At 51.8% G+C, this 16,337-nt stretch overlaps 1 protein-coding gene across 1 annotated transcript; it reads left to right on the top strand.

The window, feature by feature from the left end:
- The first annotated feature begins 798 nt into the window (after positions 1–798).
- P4hb (prolyl 4-hydroxylase subunit beta) lies at positions 799–14,763 on the top strand. Its single transcript, XM_050140310.1, has 11 exons — positions 799–975; positions 1,889–2,095; positions 4,075–4,208; positions 4,336–4,473; positions 11,198–11,302; positions 11,388–11,513; positions 11,733–11,933; positions 12,295–12,415; positions 12,516–12,697; positions 12,809–12,895; positions 13,850–14,763. Exons 1-11 carry the CDS (start codon positions 825–827, stop codon positions 13,925–13,927), a joined length of 1,530 nt encoding a protein of 509 aa, XP_049996267.1. The 5' UTR covers positions 799–824; the 3' UTR covers positions 13,928–14,763.
- Positions 14,764–16,337: the final 1,574 nt, after the last annotated feature.

Below are 16,337 nucleotides of genomic sequence, written 5' to 3'. Positions count from 1 at the left end.
GTTCGAGGGTAGCCTGGTCTACAGAGCGAGTTCCAGGTCAGCCAGGGCTACACAGAAAAACCCTGTCTCGAAAAAAAGCAAAAACAAAATAAAGAGCCCGGCAACGTGCCCGCAGCCTGTGGGGACACCGAGCTGGAACCACGACGCCAACGAGCGGACCACGGAGCATAGACGTGGGCAGGGGCTGCACGGGCCGCACGCGCACAGGAAGTTGCATCACCCGGCTTCCGGGCGGGGCCGCAGGGGCGGGGCCAGTACGGAAACGCGGTCCAGTCAGAATGCAACACGAGGGGCTTCGGAGGCGCAGGCGTAGCTCCGCCCAGGAGCTCGGGGCTCCGCCCCACTGCCACGTTCGACGGAGAAACGCGCAGGGTGCGCGCATCTCTCGGCCAATCAGGAGCCACAGGGCCGGGCCGTGGAAAGGCTGCGGCCGCCCCAGAAGTCTGGAAGGCGTGGGAAAAAGTCGCCAGTCAGAAGTCCAGAAAGAGAAAGTTCGCCTCTGCCAGCCAATCAGAGGCGGGGGAGCGCGGTGCGTGTGCGCGCCCGCGCGCGCACTCGGGCCAATCCCGGGCGAGAACGGGCAGGCCTCCCGGTCTCCTCGGACCGTGCGGCGGAGAGGGCGGGCCCCTCGGCGTCTCGGCCAATCAGACGGCGCGGCGGGGCGCAGGCGCGCGGCGGCCGACGCGCGCGGCGAGGGGGAGGTGTGGGCGCGTCCCCGGCCCAAGATTTATAAAGGCGAGGTCTGGACCTACACGCGCGCTCTCGTCGCTTTGGCTGTCCCGGCGGCTCCAACCTAACCGCCCCGCCCGCTGCCGACGTCCGACATGCTGAGCCGTTCTCTGCTGTGCCTGGCCCTGGCCTGGGTGGCCAGGGTGGGCGCAGACGCCCCGGAGGAGGAGGACAACGTCCTGGTGCTGAAGAAGAGCAACTTCGCAGAGGCGCTGGCGGCGCACAACTACCTGCTGGTGGAGTTCTGTGAGTGAGCCGCGGGCCCGGGCGGGCAGGGCCCCTGGTCCACGGACCGCAGCTCAGGGCCGCACTCGGCGGCACCCAGCGCTGCCCGGTGCGGTGGCCCGTAGTTCCCGGCTTGTCCCAGGGAGCACAGGCTGGCGGGTTCCGGACTGGACCTCGCTGGGAGCACCTACTGTCAGCTTCTCTGCTTCCAAGCCTTCCAGAGAGCATCCTTCCCACCCAAAGTGGAAATCGTTGTGTTCAGGGCTCTTGGAAGGTGGCTGAGTGGCTTAGGATCAGGAAGGTGTCTGTGCCCGACGTCTGCATGGCCCGATCCGTCTGTTAGCTGGGAAGAACAGGATGGGCTGTGTGAGCAGTAGCAATGCCGATAGAACAGGTCCAGCCCTGTTTACTATGCCCACCCTCCGTGTAGCTTGCCCTCGCCTCCTCACTGGGAAGTAGGCCAGGTCCTAAGCCTTACTTCTCTTTACAAGTGTGTGAACTCCAGCACAGCTGCCAGGCTGCTTTGACAGATTGTCACGTTCCCACACTAGAAAGAGTAGATTCTGATAGGCATCTGGGCTAGTTCTTGCTAGGGATAGTGCTGGGCCAGCAACCTTTTAACCTTCCCTGCATTCTTAGTGGGGAATCCGAGGGATACATTGACCCTGATTACTGGAGACAATGGGACGTTACAAGTCAGGATTATTTTGCCGTGTTGGTGGTCACAGGGCAAAGTAGGGGTTGGAGTTGTCACTCATGGCCTCTGTCCTGATATTGCCCAAGAGCACCAGCTATCAGCTCAGTCTCGTGTCTGCGTTAAGAGGGGTTATCTTGGTCTGCTGATAAGGTTTTTATGAAAGGGAGGTACAAAGTAGAAAGGGGAGCAATAGACCTGGGTCAAGGACCGCCTTCCAGTGACCTGCTTCCTTCTCAGATGCCCCATGGTGTGGCCACTGCAAAGCCCTGGCCCCTGAGTATGCCAAAGCTGCCGCGAAACTGAAGGCGGAAGGTTCTGAGATTCGACTAGCGAAGGTGGATGCCACGGAAGAGTCTGACCTGGCTCAGCAGTATGGCGTCCGTGGCTACCCTACAATCAAGTTCTTCAAGAATGGAGACACAGCCTCCCCCAAGGAATACACAGGTGTGACCCTAGCGCTGCCCTCCAATGACTGTGTAGGCTTGGGGAGCTAAGCCAGAAGTGTGTCTTAGTGGCTGGGAACCTTCGCAGAGGCTTGGGAGCCCCAGAAGTGTGCCTTAGTGGCCGGGAACCTTTGCAGAGGTTTGGGGGGACCCTGTTGGCATCTGAGGACCATGGGAAGAAAGTTCCCTTTTTGGAGTACCTGACAGGAAGAGTGTCACATCTGTGATGACCCCAGAGTGGCATGTTGGCTGAGGCTTATCTTAGGATTGACCAATTAGGGGAGGGAGGCGACTGCCTCTCTGAATGCACGGGGCTTTGGGCTATTGGTCCTCACAGAAAATAGTGCTTCCAGATAGTGTAGGCGTGGCACTCCGGCTGCTTCATAGGCATCGCTCACAGTGTGTGCCAATACCTGGCCAAGCATTCGCTGCACTTCCCTTTGGAACCCTTTCACAGCCTCAACATCCGAGTCGTTGGTGACAGCCTGCAAATCGAAGCTTCCAGTTGTCACCCAGCCACTGCTAAAGCTATTTTCATAGCGGCTGGGCCTTCACATAGGCAATTCATTAGTTACTGCCCGCAGAAGACGACTTGGGTCTCCAAAGCCAGTTTCCTGAAATAGCCACTCAAAGCCATGTGCTGGGTGGCGTGAAAGCAACTTACCCTGTGCTGTAAAATCCTTTGAGCAGCCTTGTACTGGTCAGTGTCAGCCGCTCTGGTCACTTTCCTCGGCTGTCTGTGGTCTCTACTTTTTACGTGAGTTCACTGTCGGGGTAGTAAGTTCGTGGTCCAGAACTTTGCTCATGCCTGTGGCCGGCGCCTGGGAAGCAGAGGCAGGACTGTCTCGCAAGTTTGAGGCCAGTCTAGTTTGGGTGCCAAGCCATCCAGATCTGCAGAGTAAGACCCCACCTGAAAAGTACGCAGTTCAGTTGGGAGAGTTCTTGCGTGGTGTGTATGAAGACCTGGATACAGTCCCCACCCCTGAATAAACTGGGCATGGCGACATTTTATTGTGTGTGCGTGCACAGGCTCCAGAAACACTGTTTATTGTATCTTGTGCATTCTGTGTTGGATTCTTGGAACTGGAGTTACAGGCGGTTGTGGGCCACCCATTGTGGGTACTGACAACCATACACAGGTCCTCTTGAAGAGCAGCAAATGTTCTTTTTTGTTTTGTTTTTTGAGACACGGTTTCTTAGTTTAGCACTGGCTGTCCTGGAACACAGAGATCTGGGATCCCAAATGCTGGGTTTAAAGGCGTGAGCCACTACACCTGGCTTCAGCAAGTGTTCTTAACAATTGAGTCATCTCTCCAGCCCCCACAAACAAAATTTAAAGAAAAAAACATTTTTGTTTTTAGCCAGGTAGTAGTGGAACACCCAGAGTCATGGTAGATCCAATGTGCAGACCAGCCTTAATTAGTCCAAGTGACCAGTCCAGGAGGAGAGCATCACCTGTCAGCCTCTACCTCAAGGAAGAAGCAGGCCTTCTCTCTCCTCACTGTGTCAGTCAAGCACTCCATATCTTTCCAGTTCTTACCCATCTGAGAATTGGGTAGGGCCAGACAGAAACTCCTGGCCCACCCAGGTGTTGGGGTCAAGTTGAGCCTGTTTTAGGGTGGCAGAGCTTGCACTGGGGTTGACTAACCACATCTCCAGGGTGTAACCCGGTGTGGAGCAGTGGAGCGGAAACTGAGTGGAAGGAACTCTGGCACTTCAGGAAATTTGGAAAATGCAAGCAGACTGGGGAGAAGCAGCTAGTGGGCAAGCCCTGCTTTCCAGATGTGCACACTCCTTTCTTGACAGGCACGGCAGTAGCTTCTGGAATTCAGAGGCTGCGGCCAGTGTTCTGTAGGAGAGCGTCTTGTTCTAGGAATGGGCTGGCCTGTCTTGAGCCTACTGGGCACAGCTCAGAAGAGATGACCCGGTAGGGTGGGCGATACCCTGTCTCACAAGAACTTGCATTTGTTTGGGGCGCAGCTGGCAGGGAAGCTGACGACATTGTGAACTGGCTAAAGAAGCGAACAGGCCCTGCTGCCACAACCCTGTCTGACACTGCGGCTGCGGAGTCCTTGGTGGACTCCAGCGAGGTGGCCGTCATCGGTTTCTTCAAGGTAGAGCTTGCAGAGGGACCTTACAGAGGGAGGATCCTGGCGCTTGGGTGGGCACTCCGCTGCTGCTCCTCAGGAGCTCTGCTCAGAGTTGGGTGTGTGGTCACCTCTGCTTCCCTTCCTCTTCCAGGACGTAGAGTCAGACTCTGCCAAGCAGTTCTTGCTGGCAGCCGAGGCTGTGGATGACATACCTTTCGGAATCACGTCCAACAGTGGTGTGTTCTCCAAGTACCAACTGGGCAAGGATGGAGTGGTCCTCTTTAAGAAGGTGAGTCACCTTGGGCAGCTGTGCCTGGGCAGTTCAGGTGTTGGTCTGCAGGGGGTGGTGTTGCCTGCTTATGTTGGGAAGGACCAAGCTGGCTGATGGGATGGATAGCGATCAAGGGTCTCTGATGCTTCTTGTTGGAGTTAGACTGTGGCAGCCACTTCATACTGTGGCCTCTGGACCAGCTTCCTGTGACAGCCAACACACTAGGCCTCCTGAACAACATAAGGGGTGATTATGGCGAGATGTGACCAAGGTGACTGTTGGAGCCATTTACTCTCCCTCCCTCTCTTTTCCGGTCTTCCCTCTCTTTAAGATAGGGTCTTACCTGTAGCGCTGGCTGACCCGAAACTCGTATAGCCAGGTGGTCTGTAACTCATGGCAGCTCTCCTGACTCCATCTCTCAAGTGTTGAAACTATAGATCTGGTCTGAACCAGGTACCTGACCTGAAAAATCTTTTTTGTTTGTTTTTCGACACAGAGTTTCTCTGTGTAACAATTCTGGCTGTTCTGGCACTCATATTGTAGACCAGGCTAGTCTCAAGCAGATCTGCCTCCTTTGTGCTGCCTCCCAAGTGCTGGGATTAAAGGCCTGCACCACCCAGCTTAAAGATCTTTTTTTTTTTTTGTTTTTTTTGAGACAGTTTCTCTGTGGTTTTGGAGCCTGTCCTGGAACTTAGCTTTTGTAGATCAGGCTGGTCTCGAACTCACGGAGATCTGCCTGCCTCTGCCTCCCAAGTGCTGGGATTTAAGGCGTGCGCCACCACCGCCCGGCTTTAAAGATCATTTTTAAAATTTTAAAATTTATTTTTAATTTTATGTGCATTTGCCAGTATGTATGTCTGAGGGTGTTTGAGCCATCCACTGGGACTGGAGCTTTAGACAAGTGTGAACTGTGTGTGTGTGTGTTTTTTTTTTGTTTTGTTTTTTGTTTTTTCGAGACAGGGTTTCTCTGTGGCTTTGGAGCCTGTCCTGGAACTAGCTCTGTAGACCAGGCTGGTCTCGAACTCACAGAGATCCGCCTGCCTCTGCCCGAGTGCTGGGATTAAAGGCGTGCATCACCATCGCCCAGCGGTGTGAACTGTGTGGGTGCTGGGAATTGAGCTCAGGTCCTCTGGAAGAGCAGCCAGTGCTCTTAACCTCTGAGCCATCTCTCCAGCCCTAAAGATCATTGTTAAGTTCCCAGTCTAGTGACTTTAATTATATCCATGGTACCAAGGAACCTATTGTCGGGACTTTTTCCTCAGCCTAGACAAGAGCTCTGGAGCCTTGGCTATGGATCCATGACCCCTGTATCCTGGCCCCACCCCTGGCAGACCTCCCACTTGAACACCTTCAGATCCTAATCCTGTTGTCAGTTTTTCTGTAGACACCAAGTGTCGTTGCCACGTCTTCCCGTTACAGGGATGCAGCAGACTCTGATCTTTGTCTTACCTGAGAGTCGGGGTGCTGTCTGGGCACCCATACTTTTGCAGCCTAGCTGTACCAAGATGGGGGTGGTGAGAAGCTCATGTCACTCGGGTAGAAGGTGTACCAGGGAGAGAAAATTCTGAGAGGAAATATCTAGGGAGTGGGGAGACAGGAGCTGGTCCTCATGGACTGGAGAATAAAACCCTGGAGTGCTGTCCCCTGTGGGAGGAATGGCACAGAGGGGAAAAAAATACTCTGGGGGTCTGGAGAGATGACTCAGCAGTTGAGAGTACTGGCTGCTGTTCCCGAGGAGTCCAGGTCAATGGTCAATTCCCAGCACCTACATGGCAGCTCATTGACTGTCCGTGACTCCAGTTCCAGGGGGGTCTAACACCCTCACATTCATGCATATAAAATAAAATCAGATTAAAAAATTTTTTTGAAGCCGGGCGGTGGTGGTGCACGCCTTTAATCCCAGCACTCGGGAGGCAGAGGCAGGTGGATCTCTGTGAGTTCGAGGCCAGCCTGGTCTACAAGAGCTAGTTCCAGGATAGGCACCAAAGCTACAGAGAAACCCTATCTCGAAAAACAAACAAACAAACAAAAAAAGAAAAAAAATTTTTTTGAAAAAAAAAAAAAAGAATGATAGCCTGTTCAGGAAAGATGAGCCTAGATGAGAGGGTCCTCTTGGTTTTTAACCATGTTGCTGTGTTTCCTGTCTCTGAAAGGGTTTCACCAGTTTGCAGGTGAAGGCATTTGAAGGTAAAGAACAGATGAGAGCTGTCCTGAGGGCTGGACATTGAGACAGCCACGAACTCGCGTCCCTCAGCTTATCAATCAGTGCTTTTGTCAGCCTCTTCTCTAGCCCTTCGTGGAGACCGTCACCTGGCTGCTACCCTTGCCCACTAGAAGACTTAGGGAGAGAAGAGCTGCTCAATTCCTGGTTGTCTTGGTAGATTTGCCCAGGAGATTTTAATTAAGTGCCTGATTCGAGAAGTGAGAAAGTGCTGGGTGAAGTTTTGATAGGACAAAAGCTCTTTCAGATGTTTTAAAATTTCATCCAAAGCCCACCTTTCATGGTGCACACCTTTAATCCCAGCACTCTGGAGGCAGAAGCAGGCAGATCTCTTGAGTTTGAGGCCAGCCTGATCTACAGAATGAGTTTCATAGCAGCCAGGGCTGTTACACAGATTTTTTTTTTTTTTAAAGATTTATTTATTATGTATGCAGTGCCTGCGTGTATGTCTGCACACCAGAAGAGGGCACCAAATCTTATAGATGGTTGTGAGCCACCATGTGGTTGCTGGGAATTGAACTCAGGACCTCTGGAAGAACAGCCAGTGCTCTTAACCACTGAGCCATCTCTCCAGCCCTTGATTCCCCTACACACACACACACACACACACACACACACACACACACACACACACACACGTGCAGGGTGTCCAGACTTGTTTTGAACTGTGTAGTCGAGGCTGCCCTTGAGTTCCTGATCTCTAGTGTATTCCAACACACTCAGTGATTTGGTTTTGTTTTAGGTTTTTTTCGTTTGCTTGCTTGTTTTGAGTTAATAGACTCACTCTGTTGCCCAGGCTGGCTTCCTACTGTTCTACTGGATTTTCCTGTCTGCCCCAGGGAACTGTCTGAGACAGACTAGTAAGGGCAGATAGTTCCCAGTGAGGCCAGGCCAGCCAGCTACATCTGGATGAGGCCCGCTACTGCTCACTTTCTGTCTTGCTTTGAAGACATGTAGCCTAGACTGAAGAGAGACCTGGGACCAGGGAAGGCTGCCAGAGCCACTGGTGTGGTATAGTGTCTGTCATGACCTGGTGGGGCTGCTGTTTACAGCAGGGACAGCGCTGTAGTGGTATTGAAGGGAGCTGTTTTACCATAGTAGACTGAAGCAATTGTGTGACCTCACTGCCAAGAAGACAGCAGCCCAGCCCAGGTAGTCAGTTTTTCTTGCAACCCTCAGTGGGAGGTGGTGGAGTGAATGGTTCTGCGCAGGAGGAGCCTTGTTGGTAATGGTGACTCCGCATCACACCTGGAGAGTCTGCTGGAGCCTTAGCCAGCTCAGTGTCCCCTCCATGCGGCTGGTGTGGGCACGACAGCATGGACACCTGTACCCTGTGGGCTCCGGTGGAGAGTAAAGACTAGTCCGCTCACCTAGTTTCCTCAGTCCTGCCCCGACTACCTGCTCCTCCTTTATCTTCTTGGTTTTTTAGGTTTTTCATTATGTGGGTATTTACATGTCAGCTGTACGGGTGTGTGCATACAAGTACAGAAGGGAGGGCTCTGGATCCCTTAGAACTGGAGTTACAGGCAGCTGTGAACCGACGGATGTGGGTCCTGGAGTGTCGCAATGCTCCTGAAAGAGTAGTGTGTGCTCCTAGCCACTGAGCCGTCTCTCCAGCCCCCACCTCTTTTTTTTTTTTGTTGTTGTTGTTGTTTTTTCGAGACAGGATTTCTCTGTGGCTTTGGATCCTGTCCAGGAACTAGCTCTGTAGACCAGGCTGGTCTTGAACTCACAGAGATCCGCCTGCCTCTGCCTCCTGAGTGCTGAGATTAAAGGCGTGTGCCAGCCCCCCACCTCTTCTTGAAGTTACTTTGAGGACTAGAGTAGAAGGTGGCCAGTAAGAAAAGATGGGTAGTCAGCCCACCACATCCTTGGATCCAACTGTCTTGGCTCAGAGTGTTGGGAATAAGCTGGACATGGTGGCACAGTCTGTAATCCCAGCACTCAGCATGCTGGGGCAGGAGGATCACAAGTTTGAGGTTAGCCTGGAGCACAGGATAAACCCTGTCTCAAGAAACAAACAAAAAAAACAAATAAAAAAAAACTGGTAGGGTTTTTGTTGTTTATTTTTGTTATTTTTTTGAGACAGGGTTTCTCTGTGTAGCACTGGCTGTCCTGGAACTTACTCTGTAGACCAGGCTGGCCTCGAACTCACAGAGATCCCCCTGCCTCTGCTAACCTAGTGCTGGGATTAAAGGCATGCACCACCACAACCATCTGTAGGACTTCAATCCCACCACTGGAGTTGAGACCAGCCTCATCTTTGTAAGAGGTTCCAGGTCAGCCAAGGCTACAAATTATACAAAGAGTTATAACTGTATCTAACATGAATAGGCTTTTTCCTCCTTTGTCATTGCCTAAACAATACAGTGTAACAACAAACCATAGAGTATTTACATTGTTAAGAATTACATCATCAGTCAGGCAATGGTGGCACCAGCAGTCAATCCCAACACTTAGGAGGCAGAGGTAGGCGGATCTTTGATCTCTTGAGCTTGGGGCCACTCTGGTTTACAGAGTGAGCTCCAGGGCAGCCAGAGCTACACAAAGAAACCCTGCCTTTAAAAAAAAAAAAAAAATGTGTCATCTACCAGGCTTTAGTCCTAGTACTCCAGAGGCAGAGGCAGCTGGATCTCTGAGCTTGAGGCAAGCCTGGTGATCATAGTAAATTTAAATTCTAGAACAGCCAGGCTGTCCAAAACACTGTCTCAGACAAACCAAAAGTCATCTAGAGAGGATATAGACAGATCACAGGTGCTGTGATCTTTTCCATAAGGGACTTGGCATGTGGATTTTGGATGGGAGGAGTTGAGGAACACCATGTGCCCACACAGATACTAAAGGGCGGGTGGGCGTGACTTATTCCCAGAACCTCACATCAGAGGTCTCAGAGCAGTGATGGACTCGTGGGATTTTCACTTGAAAAGTTTTAAGAAAGCGTTTTCTCCGCGGAACTTGTTTCTTGTCCACTCCGTATGTGAAGCTGTGGCTTGGATGGTCTAAGCTGTCCCGTCCCGAAGCTATGGAGGTGGAGCACTGTTTCTGCTTTGTGACCTCAGAATGCCTTAATCTGGTGGTGCTGATGGTTAAGGATCCCAAGAGCTTGTATGTGCGGATTCCATTTGTCATTCGTATTATGTTAGAGCCAGGTGTCCCACACCTGTAGTCCAACACTCTGGAGGCTAAGGCGTGAGAATTGGTGAGGGTGCTAGGCCAGCTGGTGCTTTGTGAAGAGACTCTGTCTCCAAACAAGAGATAGGTAGACCTAAGGTGTTACTGGGAATGAAGGTGTGGAGTGGGTTTTTCTTTTTACAGTAGAGCTTGTGATGTGTGGCTGTCTATCTGCTGCAGAGGCTGGGCTGGGAAATCATCTGGCAGCACAGGGAGACACCTGTCTCACGTCAGTCACCATAGGCTATCGATAAGTTCATTCTGTTATCAGGTATAGCATTCATGCGAAACTTTAATTTCCATGTCGGGTCGGTTCAGAGACTAAGTGATGTTTGTGTTCACCAGCTCTTCCCATATCTGGTGTGTATATCCCATATTGGGAGGTAGCTGAGTTCTTTCTGTTCCTTCAGTCTGTTCTGGACACATCCTCCAAGCCCCTTACCCCTTGCTGCAGACTAGGAACACCATGGAAGATGGGTACCAGTAAGTGTGGCTGAGGTGGGAGGATTGGGAGCTTGGGCTGCAGAGCCTCTCGAGAGCAGCTGTGAGTCACTATGGGCGCAGAGATGGCTCAGCACACAGATGTTTCCTCCAAAGCCTGATGACCCAGGTCTAATCCCCCAGTACCTGCCTACATGGTGGACGGACAGACTGACACCGCCAGCTGCCCTCTGACTTCCAACTTGTGTGTATGCACCACGCCTCAAAAAATGCATTAATTTTTTTTTTTTAGATTTACTCATTTAATGTGTATGGATTATTTGCTTACATTTATGTTTATCCGCCACCATGTATGTGCCTGGTGCTTTGGAGGCCAGAAGAGGGCAGTGTTCCCTGGAATTGGAGTTAGAGTCAGTTGTGAGCTGCCATGGCAATTCTAGGAACTGAACTCGGCTCCTCTGGAACAACAGCCAGTGCTTTTATCCATGGAGTCATCTCTCCAGCCAGCATTTGTTTTTCTGCAAAGTAGCTTTATCTAGTAGATGTCCTAGAAGGTCTGGTTTCCTCTCTCACCAGTGTAGTCCCACTCCCGCTCATCCCTAGGAGGATCGTGTTTTGTGGGCCACTGTTTCTGAAACACAAGTGGTTGTTTTCTCAGCTCTGTGTTCTGTGGAGATGCTATCTCTGTAGTGATGCCTGCTGCCCTGGCCTGCAGAGGCGGCACTAACTCATGCCTGTGCCGTTCAGTCAAAGCGGAAGGACCATGAGGTGTGAACATGCCGGCCGTTTGTGGGCTGTCGCTGGGTCCGGTGGTGACTGTGTTCAGTTTAGGCCGTCGGGTACAGTTATTGTCTGTCCTTTGAGGCTGGCTGACCACAGCAAAGCTCACAGCCCCTTTTCTGTCCGTAGTTTGATGAAGGCCGCAACAACTTTGAGGGTGAGATCACCAAGGAGAAGCTGCTAGACTTCATCAAGCACAATCAGCTGCCTTTGGTCATCGAGTTCACTGAACAGGTGAGGCCTCTCTGGAGGAACCCCTGGGAGAATGGTCTGAGAACAGCTCATGGCTCAAACCTAGTAATTGTTGCTTGTCCCACAGACAGCCCCAAAGATTTTTGGAGGTGAAATCAAGACCCACATTCTGCTGTTCCTGCCCAAGAGTGTGTCTGACTATGACGGCAAGCTGGGCAACTTCAAGAAGGCAGCTGAAGGCTTCAAGGGCAAGGTGAGCCACCTCAGGACGTGGGCTGCTTTTCCAGGTGCTAAGAGGCCTGCCTAGTCTCCTGCAGTACTACCCATTTGCCCATTAGGGTCTGCACCATGTGGGTCCACTGGCCTAGCCCTGTTACCCTGGTGAGGCAGCCCCAGACTCACGGTGTACAAAGCCAGTTCAGGGGTGAGCATGTGTCCAGGTTCCATCTGAATATGCCTTTTCTCCCCCAAGATCCTGTTTATCTTCATCGACAGTGACCACACTGACAACCAGCGCATCCTTGAGTTCTTTGGCCTGAAGAAGGAGGAGTGTCCCGCTGTGCGGCTTATTACCCTGGAGGAAGAGATGACCAAGTACAAACCAGAGTCGGATGAGCTGACAGCTGAGAAGATCACAGAATTTTGCCACCACTTCCTGGAGGGCAAAATCAAGGTGTGGAATTGAGCCTGGGCTGTGGTGACACAGCTGACCTTGCAGGATAGCCTCTGCCTCTGGGATCTAGTGTCATGTGCTTCCTGCAGTGCTGCCTTCAAAGTATGAAGACATTAGCATACATTCCTAGAGCCTGTGATGGTCATGTGCCCTAGGATAAATCCCTCCTCATGTGCTAGCCTAGCCACGTGAGCTTCAAGCACCAGGACACATCTGTATTTCAGTTGATCTACCTGGAGACTCTCACCAGATTGCCGGCAGCATTGGCGCTGATGGTTTCTGGGGGACAGCATGGGTCTCAGCTATCCAGGGTTGGGGACTGGGGCAGAGCTGTGCCTGACTGTACTCTCTCTCCCTCTAGCCTCACCTGATGAGCCAGGAACTGCCAGAAGACTGGGACAAACAGCCAGTCAAAGTGCTTGTTGGGAAGAACTTTGAAGAAGTTGCTTTTGATGAGAAGAAGAATGTCTTTGTTGAATTCTGTAAGTGAGGGCTCTGGGGGGCTTACAGATTAGAGAACACATTGTGAACACTGGTGGGTGGCTCTGTCCGCCGTGGCCCTCCAGCACTGCTCTCTTTCAGATGCTCCTTGGTGTGGTCACTGCAAGCAGCTAGCCCCCATTTGGGATAAACTGGGAGAAACCTACAAGGACCATGAGAATATCGTCATTGCTAAGATGGACTCAACAGCCAATGAGGTGGAAGCCGTCAAAGTGCACAGCTTTCCCACCCTCAAGTTCTTCCCAGCCAGTGCAGACAGAACGGTACGCTTCCCACCAGGCCTCAGCTGGGCCGTTGGGCAGGCAGGTCCTCAGAAGCTGCTGTCTGGGGTGGGCCCGGTTCTCTCATTCCTACCCTCTTCTCATTTCCTACAGGTCATTGATTATAACGGTGAGAGGACACTAGACGGTTTCAAGAAATTCCTGGAGAGTGGTGGCCAGGACGGTGCAGGAGACGACGATGTGAGTGTGGTCAGCTCTGGGTCCTTGTGGGAGGTGCCAGCTCAGGCTTTGCCTTGGAGGCTTCGGTGGTCACGTGCCTGGCACAGCTGTGTGTATCCTGGGCCCAGGGACTTAGACTTTGTCTTTGGTGTAAAGGAAATGCTCCATTTGCACCACTTAGACAGCATTTAAAACGTAGAGGGGTTGGTTTTGGTGTCCTGTTTGTTTTCTCTGTGTTGCCCTGACTGCCCTGGAACTTGCTCTGTAGACCAGGCTGGCCTTGAACTCACACAGAGATCTGCCTGTCTTTGCCTTCTCTGTGCTAGAATTTAAGATGTGTACCACCACCACTTAGCCAAAGTAGAGATCTTAGAGGTACCTTTCAAAATGGTCCTACAGGGTTCTCAGTCCCACTTCCGTGGACTTGAACTGGCTAGGTCTGTGTTTGCTCTACGGGTACTACACACTTGTTAGTTCCTGTGGGGATTCTCTGGCCCTAGGCTGGAGACTGGGTTCCCAGGAGCTCTATACTTTCCAGATCAGTTTATGGCCAGCAGCTTGATGTTGCTAATTTGGGGGAAGCAGAGGGCAGGTCAGGATTTGGTAGGGTGGAACTTGAGGAGGCATGAGCGTGTGTCCTTGAGGGGCTGGTGCAGCAGGAAGCGGTGTACAAAGGAGCTGTAGAGTAGAAGACAACACAGAGCCTGGGGAAGTGGCCAGCAGGCAGTGCTTGGCCTCGTGCTGGAGCTGTTGTCCCGCAGGTTTACGATTTTGCAGGTTCCTAGAACCATGCCCAGTTGGAGGTTATGGCGGCTTAGCTGGGCTTCCTGGCTCTGGAAGCCGTGCTGTGTCTTGCCTTATGCTGAAGCCTCGTGCATCCCAATACTCAGTCCTTCACCCAGAGCCACTGCTGGGGGTGGGGGGGGGGTCCACTACGGCGGTGGTGCTCTAACTGGGATTTCTTCCTCCATCCAGGACGTGGACCTAGAAGAGGCTTTGGAGCCCGACATGGAGGAGGACGACGATCAGAAAGCCGTGAAGGACGAACTGTAGTGGGGGAGCAGACCTCGGGGGCCGTGCTCCCCGCAGCCCACATCTCCGGAGCCTGAGCCTCACCTAAGGAGGGAGTGCCATCAGAACCCAGGGAGTCTTTCTGAAGCCACACCCATCCAACACACGTGCACCTAAACCTGTCTCTTTTGCTTTTAAATTTTGAAAGGGATCTCTCTCCAGGCCAGCCCATCTTAAAGAGCTATCTTTTGGTGTGTTTTTGTTTATTTGTTTGTTTTGATTTTTTTTTAATTGTGATGTATTTTTTTATATGTGGATTTTTGTCCCAAGTGCTCACTAAAATATTTGGGGATCTCACACTGGTAATATCCTTCCTGTTAGAGAGGTTTATGCTGCCGCTTCAAATGTCATCTTTCACCTGTTCACCGTGGAAGGCCTCCCTGAGACTCCTGCCCTCTGTGGGAGCGATGGACCTGGGTGGACACAGTCACTCTCCGCCTACCTTGCACTAGTGTTGCCGTGGCAGCATGGCTTTTGTAGATTTCAGTTAACCATGGGACTTACGCATCCTGTCAGAGGGTGGGTCCCTCACGTGTGGAAGAGACGGTGTGGCTGGCTGCTGGGCCCAGGCCAGGCCTGGACGGCCTTCACTCTTCAAGTCAGGACTACCCCCAGCCGGCTGTGGGCACATCACTCTGGCTGCTGGATTTGCCTCCAGCACGGCTGTGGCCTGTGTGAGGCAGAACTGGGACCCTTGATTCCCAGACTGGGAGTCAGCCAAGGACTCTGGGACTGAATCAAACGCCCATTCTTGAGGCATTTCTACCATAATATTGGAATTGAACACATTGGCTAAATAAAGTTGAAATTTTACTACCCATTGTCACCTCTGCTTTCTGTCTCCGAGCCAAGGGAACTGAGCTGAAATCCTCCCAGGAGGGATAGTGAGCTTGTTGGGGTCCCTTGGTCAAGAGGACACCACTACCCCCACTGTCGGCAGAAATGATGGATAACTGCTCACCACACAGGCTATTTGACTCGAGTGCTTCCTCCCTTTGTCTAAGATCAGTACAGTGGCCCCATCACAACCCTGGAGGTAGGCATTATGGACAGGTGATGCTATTGATGGGTGCTGGGTCACTGTAGGACCTACAGTTATCCTCTGCCGTGCATCATGCATGCCTGCATGCACATACGTCATACACAATAACCTCTCTGTGTAGCACTGGCAGTCTTGGAACTCACTCTGTAGACCAAGCTGGCCTCAGACTCACAGAGATCCGCTTGCTTCTGCCTCCCGAGTGCTGGGGAATGCTGGGATTAAAGGCATGCCCCACCACAGCCTAGCCACAATAACTTTAAACTCCGGATTGAAGCAGGTGTGCAGAGACTGGGCATGCAGCTCTCCAAGTAAAGAAAAGTCTGGTAATCTGGGTAGAAGTGGCACACCTTTTATCCTTGTGCTCGGGAGGCAGAGGCAGGCAGATCTCTTGAGTTTGAGGCCAGCCTGGTCTACAGAGTGAGTTGGCAGAAATGTCTACACACAGGAATTCTGTCTCAAAAAAAAAAAAAAGCAATTAAAGAGACATTTCTGGGACTGGATGCAGCTCAGTTGGTAGGGTTCTTGCCTAACATGCATCAGGCTTTAGGTTTGAGGTTTGATCCACAGCGTGTCTGCTGTCCTGGCTTGGGATGTGGGGGCAGTAAGACCAGAAGTTCAAGGTTATTCTCGTCTATATCCTGAAGTTTTGGGGACCCCTGGCCTACATGAAAGCCTATGTTTTACCAGGATGGTGGAGCATGTTTGTAATCTTAGTGCTTAGGAAGTGTAGGCAGGAAAAACAGGAATTCCAGGTCATCCTTGTCTGTACAAATTCACAGATTATGATACTTGATGCCCTCTTCTGGCCTCTCAGGGTACCCTCCCCACATAAATTAAAATGTTTCAAAAGCAAGAGCTAGCAATACAGCTTAGTGCGTAACGTTACCTACCTCCAAGCCTATCTCAAGACATTTCTGCTGGACGTGGTAGAGTGTGTGTGTGTGTGTGTATGTGTGTGTGTGCTCACAGACAATCACATGAGTAACTGGGGAACACCTTCAGGTTCTCTGCAGCAGCAGCAGTGCTCTTCACTGTTGAGTTCTCTCCAGCTTTGGATGCACTTTGAGAACCAGTGCTGGTAAGGCTGAAGCAGGAGAACTGGGGTCGGAGGCCTTAACAAAACAGCCTGGGGATGCTGGGGATGGTGGTGCACATCTTTAATCCCAGCACCTAGGCAAAGGCAGGCGGATCTGTGACTTCGAGGCCAGTGTGGCTTTCATAGTAAGTTCTAGACATTGTAAGACTCTGTCTCAAAAGAAAGAAGGGGTGGGGGAGGCAAGGCATGGTGGTGCATACCTGTAATCCTAGCACTTGAAGAGAAAGTAAAAAGACCATCTTCAGCTACACAAG

Source organism: Alexandromys fortis, unplaced genomic scaffold (assembly GCF_014885135.2).
Source record: "Alexandromys fortis isolate MF-2015 unplaced genomic scaffold, M_Fortis_MF-2015_v1.1 scaffold_39, whole genome shotgun sequence".
Taxonomy (NCBI): Eukaryota; Metazoa; Chordata; class Mammalia; order Rodentia; family Cricetidae; genus Alexandromys; species Alexandromys fortis.
This window is presented reverse-complemented; position numbering and strand designations above follow the sequence as displayed.

Coding starts and splice junctions, on each gene's coding strand:
- P4hb (XM_050140310.1), top strand. CDS start 825: ATGCTGAGCCGTTCTCTGCTGTGCCTGGCCCTGGCCTGGGTGGCCAGG. Junction 4,209..4,335: donor CCGTCATCGGTTTCTTCAAG/GTAGAGCTTGCA, acceptor TTCCTCTTCCAG/GACGTAGAGTCAGACTCTGC. Junction 12,896..13,849: donor ACGGTGCAGGAGACGACGAT/GTGAGTGTGGTC, acceptor TCCTCCATCCAG/GACGTGGACCTAGAAGAGGC.